This window comes from Cryptomeria japonica, chromosome 6 (genome assembly GCF_030272615.1).
Source record: "Cryptomeria japonica chromosome 6, Sugi_1.0, whole genome shotgun sequence".
In the NCBI taxonomy this organism is placed as follows: Eukaryota; Viridiplantae; Streptophyta; class Pinopsida; order Cupressales; family Cupressaceae; genus Cryptomeria; species Cryptomeria japonica.
The window spans coordinates 156,000,535-156,028,257 of record NC_081410.1 but is presented as its reverse complement, the minus strand read 5'-3'; the positions used below and the strand labels follow the sequence as shown (position 1 = coordinate 156,028,257).

The 27,723-nt window shown below is 37.1% G+C and overlaps 1 protein-coding gene across 2 annotated transcripts in view; it reads right to left on the bottom strand.

The window, feature by feature from the left end:
- LOC131035120 (protein-L-isoaspartate O-methyltransferase) overlaps window positions 1-24,472 on the bottom strand; it is a 122,168-nt gene extending 97,696 nt beyond the window's left edge. Inside the window, exons 1-2 of one of the 2 annotated variants that reach the window (XM_057966759.2) lie at window positions 24,074-24,472; window positions 6,594-6,704 (exon numbers count right to left, since the gene is read on the bottom strand). In XM_057966759.2, the coding sequence (XP_057822742.1) occupies window positions 6,594-6,704; window positions 24,074-24,251 (289 nt within the window). In that variant the 5' untranslated portion in view covers window positions 24,252-24,472. The remainder of the gene's footprint in view (window positions 1-6,593; window positions 6,705-24,073) is intronic. The other variant, XM_057966760.2, reaches the window with a different exon arrangement.
- Window positions 24,473-27,723: the final 3,251 nt, after the last annotated feature.

Here is a 27,723-nt window from a genome sequence, read left to right as displayed (position 1 = left end):
AGTCCATACCACTAGCCTCTTACTGATTGTAAGTGCGCCCTGCGTGGTCAACTGGCATAAAATGAGCTTAATCTTAAGTCATTACACATCTATTGTTCATGCATTATCTTAAATGGTGATCATTGTCAGATGGTGTACGATTTGAACGTATTGGAAGTATCCCTTAGAAGATCGCACTGAGTTGGTGTCGGATTGTTCAAGCCTGATGGTGAGACCCAGCCCAGTAGGACTCCACCTATTCGTTCATCCATCTTCTCGCATTCTAAGTAGTAGAGTAGACTTCCTGAACCCTGCATCTTTTGCCATTTGTTTGTCTTCCAGTTAGTAAATAGGACTTGTGATTCCAGCAAATCAGACGTTCAGGTCATCGAGTGTAAGTCCCCTTGTGATTCCAGCAAATCACATCATACCACGAAGAGCTTATCCACGAGTAGAGATCCTACATAACAAAACCTTGAAGCTTCTCCGATTGATCCTTTTGCAATATCTTCAGCATTCGGGAGCTTTATTCAAGAGAGGATAAGGTACCTTTAGGTATTTTATTCTGTGTTTGGTCGTGTACAAAATACACATCAACACAAACTTCATGGTATCTTGACAGCCTATGAAATGAGAATGAATATTGAATCTTCATCGAAGAGAGAAATTTCCTTCAAAGCTTCAAAGAAAGGCAAACAAAAAGAGCAAGCATCAAGATATGGTGAAGTTAATAGTCAGTAGATAGTCTTAAGAGAATAGAATAGAAGTTAAAGTAGAGTAGGAAGAGAAGGCAAAAATTGTTGCCTAAGTTGTAAATGAACTCCATTTTCATTGAAGTTATGGTGAAGTGTGTTGTTTCATTACAATGTGCATGGTTTCTTGTTGGATCTTCACATTAGATAATAAATAAATTAGATTGAATGGAAGAAGTTGTTGAATGTATGCATGCGGAATCCACTTAGTCCATACCACTAGCCTCTTACTAATTGTGAGCGTGCCTTGTGTGGTCAACTGGAATAACACGAGCTTAACCTCGAATCATCCTACACTCATTGTTTATGCATTAACTTGAATGGTGATCAATGTTTGGCGGTAATGGTTCGAACATCTTTGAAACGTCTTTGAGGGTTATAAGGTAAAATTCAATCATCCTATATCTATCTTTTGTGATAATACGAGTGCTATTAAAGTCTAAAAATCCTGTTTTGCACTCCAGAACTAAGCATATTCCTATAAAGTATCATTTCTTAAGAGAACGGGTTAGTAATCAGGAGGTTAAATTGGAATATGTCTCTACTAAAGACTAGATTGCAGATTTGTTCACTAAGCCTTTGCCAAGAGATACATTTGAAAAGTTGAGACAGAAGTTGGGAGTAATTTCACTCCATGTAATATCCCCTTCTACGATAACTTGAAATCCTGGAACAATAACTTGAACGCCTTGTACTTATTATGAATTATACAGTCTGATTTCTCTTTGTGACCTATATAATTGATATTATGAAGATAAATTAATATAAATTCACACTTCTAGTGTCACTTATTGTTTCCGAATTCTGCAATAAGAGTATGCTCCCGTGGATTGAACTGATATCCTTATGGTTTCTACTATAGCAATTTACACCAACAGCAAGATATATGATATTTATTGTCTGGATTAGTACTACAGGCGATGACTGATTATATTATTGCTTGGGGCAAATGGTTGCCGCTCCTGTTATGACTGGAATTGCTTGCAATGTTCATACAGTCTGCAATGTCTGGTATTGACAGCAAATATCCCAGAATGAGGGTAGTTTCCATGGTTCTTCTAGCTGACGTATGCACCCGATAATGGGCCTTTGGCCTTGCTCCCCTTTTTCTCCCCCAACTGGAACAGAAAACCATCTATATAAACCAATTCAATGCCTTTTGGAAAGCGACAACCATATGTTTCAAAAGATACAACTCTTTTAATGTTATCATTCCCTTTAAACTTTAAGTAATACCTTTTCATTAATTAATTTTCATTTTATATTTATTTTTCTTCATTCGGACCTCTTACAAACTAGCCACTAATCTTAGCATTATTTCCAATCAAAGATACAATTGGTTCTAATCAACAAGATAATCCAATTCCAAGATATCAAGTCGTTTCTTTGACTAATATAATTTTAAAGACAGTAAACCTTAAATCGACTCATATAATGAATCAAATTTATTCTTATATATTATGTCATTATTAATTTAAAGATCGACTGTGATAAATTTGCCCAGAATTTAAGTTGGCTTTTAATCTCAAACATTAATGATATTATTCTTTCAGCGAATGCCTCCTTCAACGATCCTTGAACATATAGAATTTCGACCATATTATGTGTTGAGTGTTCAACCACATGATTCGGCTGTTTGGATACATGAATATGCTCAGTATGTTTGACATCGTTGCATTGGATTCTCCCTGTGTGGCTTCAATCTGAGGCGACAGTCAGCAATTATTTGTCTTCAGCACATTCCCACCTAATTAACATGAGTTCGTTATGTGTATTATGCAAATCTTTACACAGCTATGACTCCATACCACGTGTGCTGGAGTCGATTATGTCCATGAAGGCATTCTTTCTTGGTTCTAAGTATCACTGCAATATGCTCATATCATTTTCAGATAATGATCAAGTATATTTTCTGAGTTTCATGTGCAAATATAGTGGTCACCGTAGCTGTCTATATTACTGTATATTCTCTGAGTTTCTATTATATATTAATGTATAGTGGTCACCATAGCTGTATATAAACAGATATATATATATATATTCTGAGTCTTTTATATGTTGTATAAAAACAGATATAGAATAATTAGCCATAGCCACTGTATTCTGAGTGGGTGACAAACTTTTGACATCAATGACAATCCATCAATTATTAAGATTTTATTTAATTCATTCTATTCATTTATTTGGTTATATATATATTTTTAGATTTTAATTGTAGTATTATTTATTTATTTAGTATATATATTTTAATTTCAATTTTATCATTATTATTTTATCATTAAATTGTGTTTCATAGTGGGGACATTATATTCCATCATTGAAGAGTTATTCGTCTCGGGGAGCATTCATTGCTTTATTTTATGTCCCATTTCAATTTTTGCAGTTGAAAATCAGTCATTGATGTCAAAGGGGGAGCAATATCTCAGGGGGAGCAGCATTGTTTTCTTGGTTTCAGTTTGTTGCAGATAGAGATGGAGTTGCCATCAATGACAAAGGGGGAGAGATTAGAAGGGGGAGTTTGTTGCAGATTTTGTCATTAATGTCAAGGAGATTAGAAGGGGGAGTTTGTTGCATTTTGAATAAGTTTTTTGGTTGAGCTGCTTGGACGTGTGCTTGAGCTAGTTGGTTGTCAGATTGAGCAACTTGATCTACTTGGTTGTTTGCTTGAGCTGCCTGGTTGCTTGCTTCAGCTACTGGGTGTCTACTTGAGCTCCTTGGTTACTTGCTTGGTTGCCTGCTTGGTTGGTCGAGGTGCTTGGTTGCCTGCTTGAGCTGCTTGTGTGTGTGGTTGAGCTGGGTGAGTGTCTAGTTCACCTGGTTGGTTGTCTACATCAGCTGCCTACTTGTTTGCCAAGACAGATTAATGTGACACATCATCGGCTGAATTATTCAAAGTGTCGATTTCTATGAAATATTTGTGACAGAAAATATAAGCCGTTGAAGATAAAAGAGTCAATCGAATTTCATGTGTCGTATTGCATTTGTATGTGGTGTGAGCTTCCTATAAGACTCGACATATTTTTCTTTGGTGCGAGTCTTCTTTGACTAAGTATAGAATTATCTCAAGGCACGTATTCTTTATTTTAGGGCAGCTTTTATGAATCGTTCGGTGTCGGTTTTTTTGTATGTTGCCTTTGTTCTGATTTTGAATATATTTTGGTAATAAATTCTTGAGGTCTTGCGATGTCTGTTCAGCGGCTTGGCAGATTGTTGAAACATTGCCTATTGTTAGTGTATCGTGTTTTTGCCTGGGACGATTTTTTTTAAATTTGTCTTGGTACAAATTAAAAATGAGTTTTCAATTATGCCCACATTTTGGGGAGCAATTGATACTTAGACAGCTCGAGAAATTACTGTTTTGGCAGTGGTATGAAAAATAAGTTGTGCCCTTTTGAGGTGGAATATATTCTTCTTGGTCAGGTCGAGAGTTGTGGTCTTCTTTTTGAATTTTCTCTTGGCACGATTGTATCTCATGATGCGGGTGTTACTGTTGGGGTTGAACCATCCTGAAGAAACGTCTTGTTTATTAATGATGATCGTGGGCAGTCTGTTATTTTTCCGTTTTCAGTTCATACGATTCAGGAGCTGAGTTGTGTATACTAATCGATATGGTGTTTGAAGTGGGTATATTGTTTTGGTGTAAAAAAAGGTTTTGGAATGTTTTCTGAAGTATTACCTTCCTGAGTGCGGGGTTGTTTGCTAAAAAGATATGTATTGATGTGTGACCATCATATGAGGACAAGTTTTTTATTTACAGGGACGAGCCATTTCTGTTATGTCTAGAGATAATGTCGCTGTTACAGTGTCAAATTATTGAGGAAGGGGATTGAATGAAGTGAAGAGTTTTAGTGTGTTGCTTTCAGGCTTTGCAAAAAAATTTACAGAGATAGATATAATCAAATATACTGTGATGTGAAGTCAGTACAAAAAGTTTAGAATTGTTGTGAGTTCAAATTTGTTTTGAGTTTTTTTAAACAATTAGAGGTTGGTGCCTCTGCAATTTTTTTTGAGTTGGTGCTCTACTTGAGGTTGGTGCCTCAGTTGTTCTGAGTTGGTGCTCTATGAGTGAGTTGTAGCTCACTTATGTAAATGGGTTGGTGCCCTCTTCTTAAATGAAATTTTTTGTGCTGTGGTTTTTTACCAGAAAGGGTTTTCCACAAAAAATCTTGTGTTGGTGTCTTGAAGGTTGCTCTCTTTAAGCTTTATGTAATTTCTTGCAGTTAGGAGTTTTAAAAATCTGAAATACTGATTCACACCCCCCCCACCTCTCTCAGTATTTCCTATGTGCTCTTCAGAAAGTTCTCTCTTCTTATCAACCATGTGATGTAATTTTTACTTTAAGCAATATTAAAGTCTATTTTGTTTCTAATGATTCCAGATTTTAGCTTTTGTTTTTCAAAAGTTCCAAATTTTTAATATCAGCAATTCAAAGTTTCAAGTTATTACAGATATCATACTTGGGTTGCAAATACTACATCACTTTCAGATTTTATAGTCTTTCCAGTTTCATATGTCTACAGTGTTGCAGATATGATGGTGATGATGTTGAGTGGTTGTCATTGATGTCAACATAATGGTTGTTAATGATGTTCTTTGTATTGGTGATCCGGAATATGTGTTCCCGAAATCTTTGGTGCTCTGAAAGATGTGTTGGTAGATCATGTGTTGTTACTGATCCAGATATCTCTGGTTATCGAATATGGTGGTGATCGATGGTATTCATGCGTATCGAGGTTCCATTCTTATTTTTGATATTTTGGGCAATGATGTTTGGGTCTGGATTAAGTCTGAAATTCGAGGATGTGTAGTGGCTTTTGATGTAGCGTGTGAGTCATGATTTGGGTCCAGAATTTGCAATGATTGTAACGTGTTGATCTGACCGTTGATGTGTGTTGTGGTATGGTCTAGTTCTCATTCCTTCCCACCACCGGAATGACTAGTGTTGACCTATTTCAGATCTCTATCTTGGCCGACTTGGAAGATTATGCTTCCCGGAAGACAATATATGTATGAGGATGATCTGATTGAGATAGATATAGAAAAAGTGTTGCATTGTTTTGAAGATATGCGAAATTGGAAAGGAAAGATCTGACTGTTGGTGATATGTGAGAGTGTTGGTGTTGAGGCACTAGAAGCAGTCCATTTTTTGCAAATTGTGTTTCAGTGGTGGATTCTTTCTTTCTTTCTTTCTCTCTTCGATAGTGAGCCTTTTTCTGAGCCCACCTGCAGTGAGCATTCTGACAGTAAGCCACCCTTTGTAAAATTACCTTAACCGGTGTTTTATATTGAGAACTAACATTCCCTATGGTTTTTCCCTTCTTGGGTTTTCCACGTCATATCTGGTGTTCATTGTGTGATCTATTATATGTTTATGCTTTTCATGTTATATCTGTCTTAGTTAATTCTATTGGTTTGGATCCGGATGTGAAAAGAATAAAAGTAATTGTTTTAAGTTATCAACTAATTCACCCCCCCTCTCAGTTGCCCGGATATTCAACATACAGTTGTTTCTGAATACTTAGGTATAGAAGCCTTGAAGTTGAGCTCCTCACATGGGTATCATAGAATTTAGGCTCCAGTGTTTGCATCATAGCATTTAGGCTCAAAATGGTGGTGGTATTCAGGTTCACAAAGGCAGTATCACAGCACTCAAGCTCAAAACAGTGATATCAGAGCATTTAGGCTCACAACGGTTGTATAAGAGGATTCAGGCTCACAAAACTGTTAACATAGGATTTTTTATCACAGCATTTCAACATATATTTTGTGGTAGTTAATCGCTTATATTTTCATTTAAAAATTACAAAAGAAAAACAGTTGCTAGCATAAATAAAACAGAACGTAAGAAGCGCTACTGCATACCTATTGGTTGTGGAGAGTCAACATATGCATTTCTAGATTCTAAAACATAATCTGCTCGATCAATTTGTCGCATAGCATCAGCTGCAACTTTGGAATTAAGAACTCCATATTCTGCAAATGCATTAGAAAGCTTACTGAGAAATATTTTTTTGTCTATCTTAACATGATAGAAGTAACAAATTAATAGAACACCAAATGGAGAGAAATGTAAATAATGTTTGGAAAATCAAAGTATATTGAATGCTTAGAGTACATTCTGTTTTCAAAGAATTGCAGACATTTTTGTAAACAGGCAAACTCCGAGAAGTTTGTAAAAAGTAAAATATGCCAGAGCGAACAAATTCAGGAGACATGCGGTTTATTATTCAAGCAAAGACCCCAATCCATGTATTCCATAAATAACCTCCATCATATAGAAATTATGATTTAGAGCAATATAAGTAGAACCAATTTATTTTATTAAGTTTAGAGAGAATGTGGGGCCAATGTTGACCTACTCTCTAAAAGAGACAAGGTCTTATGTCACTCTTAACACACACAGCTAAGAAAACAAAAACAGAAACAAAAAGGATGGTATTTTCAATTAGAAGGTTTTTGGCTACCATGGTTCAGATCCAAAAAGCACACATTTAGTCACATTCCCCCTGCAAATAAAATTTTGTAGCTTGCTTGAACACTATGACTGCACTTGGTATGCAAAAAAAACACATAAATTAGTGGATACTTCAGCTAGTCTCTACTTATCAATGGCTATAATATTACTCAGTATCCATTCAGAGGATTCATACAGGACAGTAATGCCATATTCAACTAAATTAAAAAATCACTGTGCAACTGAATCACAAAATTTCTCATGCATCTCATGATAATAAACACAATGTAGGAACAGTATTTAAACTTATTAACAGATTATACTAAGTTCAATGCCTAGGGCATGACTTCTACACAATATTACAAGTCCTCAAAATATTGCAAAGTGTACCTTACTAAATCTTGAAAGTTGAAACAGAAAACCTTGTTCATGGGGTTGTAGGAGTTCAATCTAAATTCTCTCTTTAAAAAAATGCTGAACGGATTCTGTCATGTCCCCACCATTTCAAGTTAGATCACAGCCTTTATCTCAGTCAAATCGTAACCCTTAGACTTGAGCAATGGAATAAAACAGTGATTCTATTCAGGGGTCGATTAATAGACATAGGTGACAATGGTCCAAAATAAAAAATAAAAATATGGATGAATCATGGGTTATTCTCCTGCCTCCTGCAATTTCTCTAAACACAAGAATATAATTATAATAATAACAGTAAAAGATTAAGACCAACAGCAGCTAATTAAGGGATGTGTCCTTTGAGCATGACAAGGTATATAAGGAAGGAATAATCAATAACCAAAGGGGATCATCAATTCAGAAATTCATTGAGCAATAACTAATAAACAGAAGTCAAATCATCAATCCTCAGTTTGGAAATAAATAATTATTCTCAAAGGGCAGCCTTGACTAAGGAGAGATGTCTCTATTTGGAAAGAATGTAATCTTTAATATTGGTTGTGACCCTTTGTCCCATATTGAGGACTATGTAAGGCAGACCCCCCCTCTTGGAGAACGGCATCGATCAAGGCTTTGAAATTAAGATAGAAACAGCAGAAAGGGAGATTGGATTTGAATAAAAAGATGCAGCAGTTAATTTATGAAGGGATGATTGTGACCTTGGAAAACACATGACCCTCCACCTCCGGTTGAAAGATATATATACAGGAAATTGGCCAAATCAAGCAATGAATCCAAGCAACATCAGTACTCATAAGAGAGCAGATCAATTTATAAGACAACAGCAATCAAGGATATAAATCGATCAATGAGATCTATCTATCTAAGAGATATTCAGGCCATACAGCCGATTAAACAATCCACAAGTAATTTGGTGTGAAGTGTAGTATATTGTGCATTAGTTATTATATGGATATCTTTTAGACATTGATCCTAATAAGATTAATATGGCATTATATTCCTTTGAATGTACAAATCATGTATATATTTATCCCATAATCAATCAAATGTAAAGTTGATGGAAATAAGCTAGGGAGATGCAGTTTACCAGTTCCCCTAAGCTAAGTAGGCCACCCCAAGGGATAGAATTCTCTTAGTGGGACGTTCCTGCCGCTTGTGGGCAAAGGGGGGAGTTGTCTTAGTGGGACAGTGCACGCTCTTGGGCTTAGTTGGGCTGAGAAGTTTACCAGCGCCCTTTCAAGGTTTTCCTATCAATCTAAACTATGATTGGTTATGGGGTAGTTAGCTAGCAATAAAATTTATCATTCCATTGTAATATACTTGTTCACTAATCCATGTATTTGTTCATTGTTTCTTAAGTTTATTAATGATTGAATGAATTTACTTCAGTATTGTTGATGTGTTTTTTATGCACATGTGAACACAGAATAAAATACCCAAAAGTATCTTATCCTCTCTTGAACAAAGCTTCTCAAATGCTAAAGATTGGCTTAAGGATCACTTGAGATAACTCCAAGGTTCTTGTATGTCAAGTCTTGACTTGTGGATAAGCACAGTTGGTTGATGTGATTGCTAGTATCACAAGGGGACTTACGTTGAATTGTCGAATGCTTGAATCGTTGGAACTTGATCATCTAATGTTACAATATAGTGATACTTTTTTTGTCCTAAACTAGCTTGAGTTTGAAAAAATGGCAAAAGATGAAGGGTTGAGGAGTTCTATTCTAAGACCTAGAATGTAAGAAGATAGGCAAATGATCAGATAGAATCCTACTGGGCGAGGTCTCACCATCAACTTGAACAATTTGACACAAGCTCAGTGCAATCTTCTAAGGACATTTCAAAGATGTTCAAATTATTACCATCAAACATTGCTCACCATTCAAGTTAATGCATAAACAATGGACGCATAACAATCTGAAGTTAAGCTCATATCATTCCAGTTGACCACGCAAGGCGCACTTACAATCAGCAAGAGGCTAGTAGTATGGACTAAACGGATTCCACATAAATGCATTCAACAAATTCCTCCATTCAATCTAATCAACATAAAAACAAAACGAGAAGCAAAACCATGAGGCTTGTTGAAATAACAAATTTCACCACAACTTCAATGAAAAAAGTATCTCATTTACAAGTCATAACAACAATTCTTCCTTCTCCTAATCTATTCTAACTTTTATTCTATCTTCTAATCTATTCATCTCCTACTACTATTCACTAACTATTAACCTCTACAAATGAAGAGCTTGAGCTTTTTATAGAGAGCTCATTACAATGAACGGCCAGGATCAAATCTCCATCAACAGCCAAGATTTTACAATAGATAATAAGGGTAGGTGCCTCAAAGTTTGTGCCATCATGGGCGAGTCAAGTACATTGAATCAAGACATGTTGATGTGGAACTCCTTGATTTGGTGAGTGGTGACTGAGACGATGACTAGGATTCCACATTTTCATTCACCCATCTCTTTACATTCTAGGCTTTAGGATTAGAATAGGCTTCCTAAACCCTTTTCTTTTGCCCTTTTTTTCAACTCAAGTTAGTTTAAGATCAAAAAGCATCACAAGATTGCAACATCAGATAATCAAGTTCCAGCGATTCAAACATTAAATAATTCAATGTAAGTCCCCTTGTGATACCAGCAATCACATCAACCAACTGTGCTTATCCACACATCGTGACCCAACATACATGAACCTTGGAGTTATCTCAAGTGATCCTTAAGCTTATCTTCAGCATTTGAGAAGCTTTGTTCAAGAAAGGATAAGATACTTTTGGGTATTTTATTATGTGTTCACATGTGCGTAAAAAACACATCAACGGAATTGGTGCTGATCTTTGAACTTTCACCTTTCATCTTCTCAACTCAAAATGACTCTTTCCAAATATCAAATCAGTTCAAGGTAGTGGTCTTGTAATCAATCTTGCAAATTCGCCTTCAATTAGGAACACTTGGAGTAGAGTTCACTCCATAACTTTTACACTTGAAATTCGCTCTTGAAGCTCAGAACATGAAGTTCGATCCCCTCTGTCCATTCATGAAGTTTTCTCTTGTATGCTAGAAGGTGAAGTTCGCTCATGTACCTTGATTCTTGAAGTTCGCTCATGTATGCCAGTTCTTGAAGTTCGCTCATGTATGTTGATTTGTGAAGTTCGCTCATGTATGCCAGTTCATGAAGTTCGCTCATGTGTGCCAGTTCATGAAGTTCGCTCATGTGTGCTAGTTCATGAAATTCGTTCATGTGTGCCAGTTTATGAAGTTCGCTCATATACCTCAAATCATGAAGTTTGCTTTCAATTCCAAATCGAATTAGCTCAAGGTAAATGCTCTCACATCTTCATATGAAAGAAATTCACTCTCTTGGGAATTCATGAAGTAAAATTCGCTCCACTACCTTAATACATGAATTTCACTCTCCTACTCCAAGACATGAAGTTCGCTCACCTCCTTCAAAACATGAAGTTCGCTCACCTCCTCTCAAACATGATGGTGAAGTTCGCTCCTCCTATCTTGAAGGTGAAGTTCGCTCCCCTGGGCTTGAAGGTGAAGTGAAAACCGAAATGAACCCTTCCTTCATTACTTCATTGTTTTATCAATTCAATCCTCAGGTTTCTCAAGCTTTCATTCATAATACCATGTCAAACTTTCCCTATGAAGGCCTAAAATGCAAAATTCGCTCCTATCAAGGAGCTCATGAAGTCAATTTTGCTCCAAAGAAGAGGTGATCTCAAATCAAAACCATGCTCACTAGCTTCATTCAAATGCTCTAATTCACATTCAAATAAGGCTTTTTAAGGGAATTCGCTCCAAGGGTGATGGTCATGAAGTACGCTCCTAAGGATATGCACATGAAGTGAAGGTTCTAACTCACTCATTTCACACCTCACGCAAGGTTATCCACCTGACTCCTGGCTTTTGACCACCTACACCCCTCTAATGCAAAGGCTAATAGGTAAGGATTCTAACACTACCTAGAAAGCAGGAAAAAAGTGGGGGTCCCCATTGCAATGGGGCGATGTGTGAATACCTCACAACAGGTATGTTACTGTTAAGAATAAATTATATTGTTGGAATTGTCAATTTGGGCAAAAACGGGTCTGTCCCAATTTGGGTACAATACAGATTCCTCCTCTTGGCTCTTTCAAACTGAAATTTGATGGAGAATTGCATGGTAAGCTTGGCTCTCTGGAGCTGGTTGTGTGATCAGAGGTTCCTCAGGCTGTCTAATGCATGTAACTTCAAAGAAACTGAAGGATAGAATAAAATGAAGCAGAAGCTCATGTTTTGGTTTTCCGTAGATATAATACTGCTCAGAGTGGCATCTCCTCTCTACAAAATGCAGGAGATTCCATGGAAGATTTTGATAAATTGGAAATAGAAAAATGTTCTTTGTGCAGCTTGGTTTCTTCTGGATTCCTTTAAATCCTTTTCCCTGAACCATTGCTGCAGAGAAGCAGATGGGGTGGCAGATTTTTTCGCCAATTATGGCACCGAAGTGAAGGAAGAGTTGATTATTGATAACATAATGAATAATGATTAGCATAACACTTGATTGATTTAGCAGTTTCTTAAAACTTTGCATATCTCGGTATCATTAAGGGGGGGGGGGGGGGGGGGGCACCTTCTATTCATGATTGTCCTCCTCACACTTGTTAAAGGGAAATCTTTTCTGATGTTATCTTAAGTCACTATCAATGAAGCCAAGGTTTCATCTTTTGTCTAAGAAAGAAGAAATGAGCGTCTTCTCCCTTTTTAAAGGAAAATTGATTAAGGTTAAAGGCAAATCTTTTCTGATGTTATCTTAAGTCACTATCAATGAAGCCAAGGTTTCATCTTTTGTCTAAGAAAGAAGAAATGTCTTTGGCAGACCCTATCTCAGATCAACTGCTTAGGATCACTTTTGTGATGCAGTCCAGGTCAGTTGCGAATGCAGTTAACAATGTGATAGGTACTGATTACCTTGAAGCCAAAATTCGCAATAGAGTAAATTCTGATATTGCTTTATGTTTGTTTCAAATTTGTTGGATTTCATTAAACATTAAGGTGCCAGTGGAAGCTTTCACAGATTTCAATGTGGGGGAAGATTTCAGACGTGACCTTGAGAAGACTTTAAAAGCAACTTTCATTGCTCAGCTGCTAGCTACTGCTGATGGCAGGTGTTGAATTCTGAGGGTTGGTTTCAATGGCATCCTTCAGGAAGTTGGAAGCCAGATTTGAGCTTTGATTGGGGCAGTTGAGAATTTGCAGAATTTTGTTGTGGTAAAAGGTGAAGTGTTTGTCCCCAGAGTTGATCTTTAAGCAGAAATCATCTGGTTTTGGTATCCCTATCGAGCACTGAAAATAGACTTGATATGTGTTTTTCTAATTCTTTATTATAGATACAAAGGGAGAGGACCCTGCGCCCCTCATTTTACATATCAAAAAAAAAATCTTGAAATACAAAAAGTAATGAACAACCATTTTTCTGTTGGATTTTGTGCTAAACCTAGTCTAGTTTGATATACCTAAAATTACATTGGTCCCAAAGAATTCTAAATCCAACCATATAAAATCACAAACAATTACAGAACAGCAAAAAAAGTCAGTACAAATAGACAAATTTGACATTTTCTTATTTGTCTTGAAAATGATGAAGCGTAATTTTAAAAAGCTTTCACACACAAAGTCTAGCATAAGATTCCAACTCCATCTAAAAAACAATGGGATAAGAAGTTAAAACAGTCAGAATTCGTAGGCACTGGCAAACAACTATCAGTTGAATGGATTCGATGCCATGGGCAAATAGTCATCAGTAAAGCAGAGTTAGTCATCTAATAAGCTTAATTGTTTGGCTTTGATGAAACAATATGTATTCCTCAGAAAATCACTAAATATAAGGAAAATGAAGGTCACCCCTTGTTAATAATCTTAATGGAGAAAATAGCTGTAAAAGAGAACAAGGTGGAGCTCATTTGCTAAGCCAATAATATAATAAATCTCAAATGCTTGGGAGAGTATTCAAAAGCTAATTCATAACAGCCTGTTGAAAATAATTGTACAAATAAAGACCACATCAAGGGAAAACTTAGAAAGAGCATTGAGAGCCTAATCTACCTAGTAATTAATTGTTACTCTCCATATATTCACTAGAACACAATTTATTTGCTTGAAATTAAGATTATATTCTTGCCACTAATGGCTAAAGTAGATTAACGTGACTAAAAGTGACTAAAGAACTACAGATAGAAATGACAGCCAGCAAGAGTACCCTCTAAAAGAAATCACAAACCTCCAAAAAGATGTTGTCAATAAAGAAGACTATAAGAAATGAAGATAGATAATCAAACCCAGCCAATATTCATTCATCAACTGGGGTACTAGAAGTAAAGTCAGTATCCTAGATGTCGTAGCCTAGTGATAAAGTAAATTGATAAGCTAGATGAAAGTCCAAAGGAAAAATATAATAGAACAGGAACCCCTCAAACATGGCTTCTGATCCAAACTATTATCCAAACTCTATGATGTATTGCCTTAATGAAAAGGATGGATGATTGTACAACTAACTAAGCAAAAAATAATAACAACAGTAAAGCTAAACCCAAGAGCTGGCCAAGGTCCAAGGAATGTTTCGTCTTGAATGCCTAAGCTAATTTGCAGTTGAGGACTAAGCCTAGGCAGCACCAGATAATTTTCACCATGTAACAAGGTGAAAAATCACTTCGAAGATGTATGTCCAACTGACTGTTGGAAAAGGGTGGTCAAAAGTCCTGTTATGAACATGGAATTATACATGTTTTGTCTGAAAAAGGCAATAAATGTTTGAAATTTGGATGCTGTGGAGGATACATTTCTAATTTCAAAGCCAAATTCAATGGACAAGATTAAACTCGTAAGAAACAACACAACAGCTCAAAAAGAGACATAAATGTACCGATTCCAAAACCAATAACACATAATTTCAACTTTGTTTATTTTTCAACAGGCGATACCCAAGGAATTGTGGTATTATGGCAGTGAGAATATTTTAATGAGGTTGTGGTACCACAGGCACATTCAAGCATGATTCATGCTTACAGATATTTAAAATGTAGTGCAAACTAATCCCCAGCACAAGGTTTAACAGTTAAACTCTCACATTTGGCGAAGCTTTAAAAAGGGGATGAACGAATTGTTAATGCATTAATTATTAGGAGTTTATTATTTAGTTTCTATCTTTCAATTTTGATAGTTTTTCTATGACAGTTGAACTGTCCACAGCCTTCTCTTATTTATGTATTCTTTCTAGATCATATAATAAATACAGTTTTCCTGTTTTGTCATTTGCTATTTTCATTGTAATTATGGGCCTAACAGTTTTATCAGAGCACCAGCAAGATTGAAGGATGAATTTGTCATTGTGAGTTTGTGAGAAAACAGTGGATGTACGTTGTGAGGAAACGTGGAAAGGAGGGTACATTACTCCTCATTCAGAGAACTGTTGAAAGGTTGAAAGATTAAACGCATGAAAGAAATCACCATTCATTTGCAACCACTGAGGCTAATACTATTGATCCTGATCAATGGCAGCGTGGATTTGCATTTGGTTTGATTTATTTATGTTGACATGAATAAAATATGCAATGAATAATGATAAACAGATTATGTCGTGCAAATTTTAGTTTTCTATTGCAATGATGATATTGGCTGGAATGTTTTCCTGAAAGGCATTTTTATGGTGTAGTGTATAAAAGAATATCAATTTCTATGCATCATCCAGAAATGTGTTGTGCAAGGAGATAACTAAGATATGTGCATAGTGTTGAGACATGGACCAGCTAGGACTCGAACCTAGGACCTTCCATACGCTGCTGGAGTGCTCTACCACTGAGCTACTGGCCCCTCTTGGACCAGTCCACCGTCGGTCCGGGTGTGGCTTATTTCCAACACCAACACCCCCCCTTAAGCCACACCTCTCGTGTGCTTGGGGCTCCTAGCCTGGACCTGTCTCTGATACCATGTTGAGACATGGACCAGCTAGGACTCGAACGTAGGACCTTCCATACGCTGCTGGAGTGCTCTACCACTGAGCTACTGGCCCCTCTTGGACCAGTCCACCGTCGGTCCGGGTGTGGCTTATTTCCAACACCAACACCCCCCCTTAAGCCACACCTCTCGTGTGCTTGGGGCTCCTAGCCTGGACCTGGCTCTGATACCATGTTGAGACATGGACCAGCTAGGACTCGAACCTAGGACCTTCCATACGCTGCTGGAGTGCTCTACCACTGAGCTACTGGCCCCTCTTGGACCAGTCCATCATCGGTCCGGGTGTGGCTTATTTCCAACACCAACACATAGGACAGTTGCACTTGTTTCAAAACATTAGCAATATTATTTGCTGGGTGTTAAACCTCTTTGTTGGCTACCTCCAAGGTGTCAGAAAGAATGGTGTTTTTTAAATCTCATAAATTCTGACTTATCGTTCATAGTTTAATGTTGCAAATACTGATTTTTGAAGTTGGAAACTGCATTTGCATCTATGGCATTGAATTGGAAGAAATATATTAAATATCACTGAACAAGAGATTGTAGACTTGCAGATTCCTTACAATATATGTTGAATGGTGTTACACGCTGCCAAAGATTTGTGCTCTTTCAAATATGGTGATGCACATGTTGCAATTTGGTATAACTGCCTATCATGGCTATTCTATATGAGGCAATCAAAATTTGCTGACAGTTTTAATGCTTATGTGGGTTTAAAGACAGAAGCTTGTGCAGAGTGTGTGTGACTGTGCCTGGACAGAAGAATCTGCCTACAAGGTAACTCAGTTTCCTTTTATTATGTATGTTGATGTTATTTGGCAAAGAAAAGAGATTGTCACAAATTGTGGTGGAGAAATAAGGTTGTAGTTGATGTTACAAGGTGTGTTAAATTGTTTATTTTCTTATCTACCATCATGTTAACCTTCTACATGGATGGCATTTTGTCTCTACAAATTCATGCAAGCACAATAGATGAGGCAGAATTAATCTTTGAATGTTGGAGACAATATAAGCCTCTATTCATGCAATTTTGTAAACAATACATATTGTTGAGAAAAGAACTTAATAGGTTACAAAATCAATTAGGAATCACCCAACAGAAAGAGGTTGAGCTAGATGGGCTTTGTGCTTTCTTCTAGCGTTTTAACAAAGCAAGCATGTAAAACCAAAAAGTCTTTAAAGAATGGTATTGAATCACAAAGAAAGAATGTTGTGTCTAAACAAAAGCAGAAATCTATTGAGTCACAATATGCTACTTCAACTAAACCCTTTGTGAGAGTATGGGAATCTCAGGAACCAAATAGAGGAAACTATGGGCTTGGATGCAAAGGTTTTGTTGGCTCTTATGTTCCAGAATATTCTAAACCCATAAAATTTGTATCAGGCGGTCATATGAGTCATTCTCATGTTAAGTCTAAATCTGATGGTGTTTCTTGTGAAGTTCAAAAATCTAAGCAAGTAAAAACAATTTGTACTAAATCCAATGATGTTCATTTTTGTTCCTATTGTGGATGCCAAGGTCATCTTTCTAGTACTTGCTTTGATCTACCACCTTGTTCTTCATGTGATCAGCATACTCATGATTCATTTCATTGTTTTCAAAAGAAAGCACACAAACCTATGTTATGTTTTGTTACTCCTTTGTTTGAACCAATACCAGGGAGGACATCAAATGGCTCTCTAGAGATTGCAGTTGTGACATCTTTGGCAAAGATTCAAACAGATAAGGCTAAGGCTATGTTAAGTGTTGTTAAAGATGCTACCAGTGATGACAATGATGTTAGTAATGCTACTGTTGATGACAAAATTGTTGGTGATGATTATAATGATGTTGGTCCTTACTAAAGTATTCCACTTATTCTAGGCTATGGAGATAAAGATGTTGCCTCTTGTCCAGTAACTCCATCAGGGAGACTATGTTGTTAACATTTTCCTCTCTCATCTGTCAAATGGGGGGAATATTATGTATATGTCAGATTCAAGTGAAGACACCTTGTAAGTGATGTGGTGATTATACGTGTAATGTCCCCTTCTGGATTTACCCTATATTTTACCCACCAATGGATAAGAATGCTACTGCTTGCAATAGATATTGATCTCTGATTCTGATCGTTGTAATGCATAGGTTTGCTCTTATGAGCACTGATGATTTTGATTGCTTCCCTTGATGGTTCAATGATCTTCGATCTATGTTTTTATTGCTGGGGACTGTCTGCTCCTTAAGACAATCATTGTTTCTTGGATGGATTGATTGTTCTTTTCCAAAAAGGTTGCATGATGTTCTTTTCAAATGCTGATCGCTTGATATAATAAATTTGGATTTGTTTCCTATAATTGATTGTTGTATATATCTGAGACTCTTTCTTGCTTTTCATCCATGCCCTTCTTCTCAAATACAGAACCATCGTATATATAGCTTTGAAGTGGAGAGGTAGAGTCATCCCTCTTTGCAAGGGACATGATTCTTCATAGGGTGGTGTCTCTTCCCAAATGTCTTTTGGTCCTTAACTAATCAAATCACTGCTGTTAACACATCAGTTCACTGCTTTAAACATAATTACTGTTTTTAATACAAATCACTGCCTTTTTAGTTTTCAACCTTTCTTCTCTAAACTTGGGCGATTAACCATTTTTATATATGCCTTTTGACTTGGGCATTTAAACATGGGTTGGCTCAAACATTAATCTAAATTTATTCTTTCTGAGTCAGCCAGCAATTGAAATAATAAGTATTAACTGTTTTTAATTAATTCTATTTTGGGTCGGCCCTTAAATAAGGCTTAACTTGGGTCGGCCCTTTTTAGAAAAATAATACTATTATTCTTATATAAATTTGACGCCTGGCTTTTATTTATATATCGCAAGGGCATGACAGTCCGCCCTTTCCAAGATTGCTTGTCCTCAAGCAATGTAGGTTTCTATGAATTGAAACGTGAAGGTCCCAAACCAATCCATGGAGATTTGTATTTCTTATGTAATTTGGCTGACCCAACATTTGCGCAATATTACGGATATCTCTTTGTGTTGAAGCAAGGGTGATCTTAACATGTATCAAGATGAGGATTAGAGGCATGACACACATCTATGACCTCAAATACAATAAATTCGTATCTTTTTGGTTCACTCTAGTTATTCTCATATTCTAGATCAACCAAAAATAGTAATCTCATGATGATAGGAATAAGTTTACAATAATCATAGACACTCATGTAGTAGAAATATTGGAAACACATTAGGTACGAACCAAACACAAAGCATACATATAAAAGACGAAGTATACACATGAATACATGCAAACAAGAAGCATAAATAAAAACACAAAGTATACACATGAATATATGTAGACACAAAGTATACACATAAATACATGTATTATTAGATCCCTTCTCTTTGACTAGATTGCATCCATAGATTTATCCTTGAATTTGCCCTAGTATTCAAACACATTAGGGTTTGGGGAAGAAAACATGATAGGTCCACCCGAAGCCACCCCTACACTAAGCCCAAGAGAGGATACTCACCCTCTTGGCCCCAATGGTAGGCACATTGGGCATCCACTCAGGGTGGTGTACTTAGTGGGGTGCTTGTATCTGGTTTCCTTATTCATGCATAATCCCTTTTAGTCAATAATCAATCATAGTAGAGTTAAGAGAGGAGATCACAATAGGGAGCCTTGCAATATACCTATCTAAGCCCAAGAGCGATTACTCACCCTCTTGGCCCTAGTGGCAGGCACATTGGACATCCACTCGGGGTGACCTACTTAGATGGTGATCTTATAATTGCATCCCTTCCTTATACTTCCATAGGGGGGCTAATCCCACCTTACTGCTCCCATGAACAAAGAAGGGGGGCCTAACCCCACCTTGTTGCTCACAAGCCATTTCATGCCAGAAAGAGAGCCTAACCCCATCTTGCTGCTCATAAGCCATTTAGAGCCAGAAAGTGAACCTAACCCCATCTTGCTGCTCGTAAGCCATTTAGAGCCAAAAAGTGGGCCTAACCCCATCTTGCTGCTCGTAAGCCATTTAGAGGCAAAAAGTGGGCCTAACCCACCTTTCTGCTCCCATATGCTCATTAAAGTGTCATAAACTTGCTCCAATATACTTTAAACATTTGCTTATGAAGACCCTTAGGATTTTCTCATAACCCTCTTTTACAGATTGCTATATTTTATTTATATCTGCTTTTACGTCAAATGAGTATCACATCTATTAATAGATGACTTGCTTATGACTATTAGGGAAGAGGTGTGCTCTTCTATTACTAATTTGTGCTTTTTGTCTTAGTCATAGAGCTGTTACTTCTCAATACCCTTCCATGTAGAGTTAATTCTTAAAAGCACTTATCCATCCTGTGTCCTCTTCTTGGTTTAGAAAGTCATGAATGTCTCTTTTTGGGCTGTCATACCTTCGTTCACGCAACACAAGGTTGGCCTTTTTCTATCAAGTTCTATGGACTGTCATCTTATCTTTCAACTCTGCCTTTCAAACTTAGAACTCCCTTTGAGATAAGTCTACTACTATGTTCTTGAAATTTTCCTTATACACCAAACCCTTGGCTTGTTTTGACAATTTTAGATTGTTCTACTGATCTTTATTCACTGTAATAACTGATATGTCTCCTCTATAATTGTCCTTGTAGTATAAGCTCATGTTTAAAACTGTCATTGTATCCATTTACCACTGTCATAGTCTTTAAAATTGGTGTGCCAAATGAGCATTAACCTCACTCTAGGACCATCATATGATTCATATCTTTTTGACATATCTGTCATTTGTTAACTTTGCCATTACCTTGCCACTTTGGAACATTGTGACTATTCTATGCTTGTTCTTATTATGACAATATGTTTTGCCTTTGCACAATTCAGTTTCCTCCTAATAGGCTAATCATGCATACATTTAAACCAGTGAACCACGGGGACGTGTTCCCCCCCCCCAAAAAACCTCCGCATCTCTAAGACAAGGGGACAAGGATGAGGCCTCCCCCACTATCCCCCCACCATCCCACCACCGCCACTAGGACATTCGGAGACGCCAACGTCCAGACGTCTTCGGGATGTCTCAGGGACTCCTAGGAGTCACCCATAGCCCCAACTTAGAAATTTGAACCCTAAGCAAAAATGGTGGAAAATTTGTGAAAACAGTAACCTTGTCTTCAAGCCAATCTCATTCTCTTCATTAGATATATACATGAAATGTAACATTTAAGTATGAGTCTTTTTTCTTTCTTATACTTTAAGTTATATTTCATGTATACATTGGCAGGATGTTTGAGAGTGGTTTTAGATCTCTAGAAGTTATAATGCAAATTATGGATTTTAGAAGATTTATAAATTTTCAAACTTAGTCAAATTTCAGTAATCAGCAACCTCCTATAAGTATTCTTTCACTCTCTCTATCTCACTCTCTTTGTCTCCCTTCAACTCTAGGCATATCTCTCAACATATCACTCTTCCTCTAACCCCTCTCTCTACCTCTCTCTATCTCACTCTCTTCTCTTTCCCCCAAGATCTAGACCTATCCCTACATCTCTCTCTCTTACCCAGACCCCTGCCAAGGGTGCTACCCTCAACCTTGTTTTGGTGTTGCCCCCAAACCACCATCAAACTATAATTCTAAGCAAGTAATAACTAATAAGCCAATGATAAATCATGATCATAAATCATATTTTCAATATAATAGAATTCTCTAATTTGACAACTTCATTTGTCAAATTTTATTTAGCATTCAAGAAATCTTAGTATTTAGTATTTGCAATTTTGCTATTTTACTAATTTGCCATAGTTTCATTTGAAATCTGATTCTTATAGATCTTTTCATAACTCATTTTTCAAGTACTATATGTATGTCAGCACCACCTCCCCGTCACCCCCCGCCGCCCCAAAACTTAGGCCCTTTGTCCCCCTGTCCCTGCATCCCCGCATACCCAACAGCCGTGGAACACTGATTTAAACCCTTTGCACTCTGTCATGAAGTTCCTCTTTCTTCATCCACTCTGCCATGTCATTGATGCTTATCTTTAAGGCATACGACCCTCTCTATTTTGCAGATGGTGGTCATATCTTATTATTCTTTGTCAAAAGACGCTATACATTACCTACCCTATATCCATCTATGACACAGTGTACTCCAAGAGGTCTCTTTACACATTACCAAGATGATCTCAACCATTACATTTGTGCATTAGACTTATCAAAGGACCGTCGGGATGTTTGCTTGATATTTAATCTGCCTTTTGTCTGGCAGACCCAATCCTTTGTCATATTTTGTTTGGGCTAGTGATATGTCACTTGGCTAGTCACAACTATTCCTTCCTTCTATCTTGTTACCACCATTGTCACTCAACATTATTTCCACGTCTCTGACGGATTCTTTACACTTTTCTTGAGTGATCATAACTCTTCTGATGTCTGTCTTGCTTTTCATACTTATGACCTGCAAACTTTATGCCTACTTAACAGTGCCCTTCATTGTTTGTTATCTTCCACACTAAGTTTGTCCATTCAACTCTACATTAATCAATGCACATTGCACTCTCTACCCACATGTTGGGTATGCAACTTTTGGACCCTCATCTTGTATGGTTCTTTTACCACCATGTAATTGAAATTCTGTCACTGCAACTCTATCTCCCACAGAACATCCATGCGCAATCCTCTTTGTTTGAGATTCTTGCATGATGTCAAATGACTAAGTGTCAATTGTGATCTTTGAGTGATGATTTGCACTATGAATCTTGTCATCTCTTGCCACTAGTTCTTAATCACTATCTTCAGGCACAATGCATAGTGTTGTTCTCACAGGGTGGCGGAATCACTGCTCCATTTGTAATGTCCCCTTCTGAATTTACCCTATATTTTACCCACCAATGGATAAGAATGCTACTGCTTGCAATAGATATTGATCTCTATTTCTGATCGTTGTAATGCAGAGGTCTACTCTTATGAGCATTGATGCTTTTGATTGCTTCCCTTGACGGTTCAATCTATTTCTTTATTGCTGGGGACTATCTGCTCCTTAAGAGGATCGTTGTTTCTTGGATGGATTGATTGTTCTTTTCCAAAATGGCTGCTTAATGTTCTTTTCAAATGATGATCGCTTAATTTAATAAATCTGGATCTATTTCCTATAATTGATCACTGTATACATTTGAGACTCTTTCTTGCTTTTCATCCATGCGCTTCTTCTCAAATACAGAACCATCTTATAAAGCTTTGAAGTGGAGACATAGAGTCATCCCTCTTTGCAAGGGACGTCATTCTTCATAGGGTGGTGTCTCTTCCCAAATGTTTTTTGGTCCTTAGCTAATCGAATCGCTACTATTAACACATTAGTTCACTGCCTTAAACATAATTACTGTTTTTAATACAAATCACTACCTTATTAGATCTGCCTTTCTAGTTTTTGACCTTTCTTCTCTAAACTTGGGGGATTAACCATTTTTATATATGCCTTTTGACTTGGGCGTTAAAAAAAGGGTTGGCTCAAATATTAATCTAAATTTATTCTTTCTGAGTCGGCCAACAATTGAAATAATAAGTCTTAGCTGTTTTTAACTAATTCTATTTTGGGTCGGCCCTGTTATTAACTTGGATCGGCCCTTTTTAGAAAAAAAATACTACTATTCTTATTTTAATTTGACGCCTGGGTTTTTATTTATACATGGCAATAATTTGCACCCAATGTGTGCTATTTCAGAATGGACAAAACAAGTCCCATAATAGACTTATTATCAAAATTTGAGACCCATCAAAGCAACAGGCTCAATTATAAAAGTTTGAACCCTGTTAAGGTAACAGCGTCAGTTCAAACTAATTTTAATACCTGTCATAGTAACAGGCTTTCTAAAGAAGCTGCAGAGTAGCCAACAAATGTTTCCACAAAAGTGCTAGGCCGAGAGAAGTTTGAACAGTTCAAAATATTGCCTGAATCATGACAACCCCTTCAGATTACGGCAGGGTTTTAATGTATTAATCATTGGGGGTTTATTATTTAGTTTCTATCTTTCAGTTTTGACAGTTTTTGTATGACAGTTGAATTGTCTGTTGCCTTCTCTTATTTATGTATTCTTCCTACATCATATTATAAATACAGTTTTTCTATTTTGTCATTTGCTATTTTCATTGTAATTCTGGGCCTAACACAAATTACGGTAAATATTAATCAAATTATGCTATTACATTCAGCAAGCACATGATTGACACGGTTTAAGGCCAGCCAATCGGCCAAGCCGAAATAGGGGGGTCTATAAATTATAATAAAATATTATATCAACTTACACTCTGCAACCTAAATATCCAACTATTTAGCACATTATCTACAGTGCTTCAAATTGGAATTAATCAAATTTTCAAGCAGTACAAGATTTCAGACAAGATTGAAAAGAGAACGGGACTCAAACAGTTATCATTTTTTACCAAACAAAAAGAGAATAACAGAGAGAAGGGAAAAGTGTTTCACTTTGCAGTCTGTGAACGAGCATCGAATTGGCATTGCTATCCTTAGAAGGGCAGATTCCCATGCTCATTAATTGTTGATCCTTAACCACATTAAGCAAAATTAATAAGCATGTAATTATGAAAGCAAATTCAAGACGAACCCAGTAATTTGGCAACCATTTCAGAGTTGGTGGTGCCATGGCATCTCCAGCTCATCTTCTTCTCCTCGTAAATACCCTTGAAAGATTTGCCTCCAAATTAATTCCCACTTCAGCTCTGCAGAGATATGCTGTTAAAGTTGCGTGCGAAGAATGTGCAAGCAGAAAAGAATTTAAAAAACACACAAAAATGTTGCGTAAATTTTGTTTGATTATTTTATTGGATATTTCTCGTCTCTCTTAAAGCTCTTAAATATTCTATTGAAAAAGTGTGTAAGGGTTAAGGTTCTCTCGAAATTTTTAAGTCAATAGGTTTTAGTGTGGGCTTTTTTGTTCAGTAAATTGTCAGTCAATTCTCCGTGCCACCTAAAAAGATGATAAAGATATTTTTATATTTTTTTTGTTTTTTAATATTAATATTAACATGCATTGAAAAATTTGCATGTGAAATATAGAGGACACGTTTTGGGCGGGTATTATGAAATATTTGTAGTGGTAGGAGTGTCAGCGAAGTTAATTCGCTTGCTTTGAAAATTGATGAGGGTGTGCGTGAAACAAAAATGGCTTGGCATACGGAAAACATTTGCAATGTGATTAGGTTTAGGAGGACAAGAGGGTATTCAAGTTATTTGTGGAATGTGCAACAAGGTGTTTCTGGTCAAAGGCATTATCTAGAATTAGGCTTTCCAGAAATTGTGTATTGGTATTTGCAGGGTTCTGAGGAGGATTGTTATGATTCTTGTGAAAATCTACAGTTGGGTATTTGTATGCGTGGACAGGAGAAGAAGTGGGAATTTAGAGATATTCTTATATCTACATTTGTGTATGAGTGGGCAAGAGAAGAAGTGGGTATTTAGAGATATTATTGTATTTGCATTTGGGGTCCCGCATTTGAGCTTTCGGCTAATTAAGGTAAGGTGTTTAAGCTTCATGGGCATGGTTATTTGATTTTGCCTGTAATTTTTTTTAGTCTAATGAGGTATTGGTGGGTTGACGAGCAGTGTGATTTGATTATGTTTGTAATTTTTTGTATGTATATAATATTTGTTTTCATATAATTAGGTTTTCATTTTTTTGCGTCCCCTGCTAGGGTTTGATAGAGGATATTGAACCTCCATAGACGGCTCTTTGGAGAAGAAGAGTGTATTCAGAGATTTGGCTCTATTTGTATTTTGGGTTTTGCATTTGAGGTTTCAGCTTATTGAGGTAAGGTGTTTAAGTTTAATGGATAGTAAGATTTGATTATGTTTATATCTTTAGTATATATATAATATTAGTTCCGATCTTATTAGGTTTTCATTTTTGTGTGTCTCCTGCTAGGGTTTGATAGAGGATATTACCATCTCCATAGATAGCTATTTGGAGAACAATAGGGTATTAAGAGATTTCGCTCTATCTATATTTTGAGTTTTGCATTTGAGGTGTGAGCTTATCAAGGTAAGGTGTTTTTTTGCTTTATGGATATTGCAATTTGATTGTGTGCAGTTTTAGCTTATTTGTTTTCATGTAATTAGGTATTCATTTTTTCTGTGTCTCCTACTAGGGTTTGATAGAGGATATTGCATCTTCATAGTCACTTATATGAAGAAGAAGAGGGTATTCAGACATTTGGCTCTATCTGTTGTAAAGCGGAAAAATCGCGATCGAACCCTAGTTGTTCTCCCCTCTTCCAACTCCGAGGAGAGAGAAGGGAGGTTCGCTAGGATTCGATGGTTTTTCACTTAGGGGAGAGACTTTACATTCAAAAGAGGGGTTGAAACTCATAAGATCCAATCCCACGCAATGCAAGATTGGATGCTAAATGAATTTCAAGGGTTAGGAAAGCAAGGCTACCCTCTTTTGTAAAGAATGTTGTTAAGGAAATTAAGCTAAGCATGCATAGAAAGTCATAAAGATTCGCTTATAAACTGAGTTCGGGTTATAGGATGAAGCTGCGGACCTGGAATTAGCAATAAAATGTCGATACGGCGCTGTCCTGCAAATTTGAGCAAAAGTTGTCGGGACGATGGCGCCCGGCGCCACGGTCCTCCGAAAAATCCGCGAAACGAAGGGGGATCTGTTCGTCTCTGCACAAGGATTCCAGATCTTCAATTTCAGCCGCGTACCTGCAACCTACACACAGAAAAGCGAAGACGATTGGGGGGTTAGGGATTGGGGGTTTGTCTTTAGGTCAAACCCCGGTTTTGGAATTAACCAAGAAATGAGCAAGAGCTGTAAATGTAAATGACTGTAAAACAAGTACTAATACCTTGTTCTAAGGATGTTTGTATCCTTATGTGCGAAGGTTTAGATGTTGTATGTTGTATGTTGTATGTTGTAGCATGTAGTATGTGATCTCCTCTTCAATGGTTGAATCCTTGTCTTGAATGCAACACTTAGCCTTGAATGGAGACTTGAGATGATCAATTGCTTGAAGGAATGCTTGAATGCTTGAGTATAATTTCCACGCCTTGTACACATATCCTCTTCATATCCCAAATGAGAGAGAGAAATGTAGTTTATATACTTGTCATTTAGGGCTGATAGACTGATTTTCCCGACCTTAGGCCGACCAGGGAAAGTTAATTTCCAAATTGCAAACAAAAAGACCCGAGCCCCTTAGGAGACCGGGCCCAAAATAGGACCCAGGGACCAGGGCACTGGGCACCATGGTCCTGGGGACCAGGGCGCTGGGCGCCCGGGTCCTGAGGGACCAGGGCGCTGGGTGCCCGGGTCCTGAGGGACCAGGGCGCTGGGCGCTCTGGTCCCACCTCCCGGGACAGCAGGGTGCAAGGAGGTTCAGGCCAGGGTGCTTGAAAAATGCAGTTTTCAGTGTCGTGAGCAAGTTTCAGGGTCTCCATTCAGGTTGCGTGTTGCGTCGCCATCGTGAAGACCGAAATGCAGTCGAAATTGCAAGTGTCACAATTTTAGGACGCTACATCTGTATTTCAGGTTTTGCATTTGAGGTTGTAGCTTATCGAGGTATGGTGTTTTTGCTTCATGGACACTGCGATATATGTCTGCATCTGTGGTTTCAACTTATTGACGTAAGTTGTTTTATTTTTATGGTTGTGATTATTTAATTTTGTTTGTAATTTGTACTAAGAATTTGAATTAGTTTTATGGACACTGTGATTTGATTTGTGTGTGTGTGTGTGTGTGTGTGTGTGTGTGTGTGTGTGTGTGTGTGTGTGTGTGTGTGTGTGTGTGTGTGTGTGTGTGTGTGTGTGTGTGTGTGTGTGTGTGTGTGTGTGTGTGGTTTTAGATCATTGACGTAAGTTGTTTTAGTTTTATGGTGAATGCCCTCTTCTTCTCCAAAGAGTCGTCTATGAAGATGCAATATCCTCTATCAAACCCTAGCAGGGGGCATAGAAAAACAAAAACCTAATTAGATGAAAACAAATATGATTTGAGGTGTGAGCTTATCAAGGTAAGGTATTTTTTTGCTTTATGGACACTACGATTTGATTCTATTTGTAATTTAGCGTTTTAGTTTTCAATGGTTGCAGTTATTTAATTTTGTACAGTTTTAGCT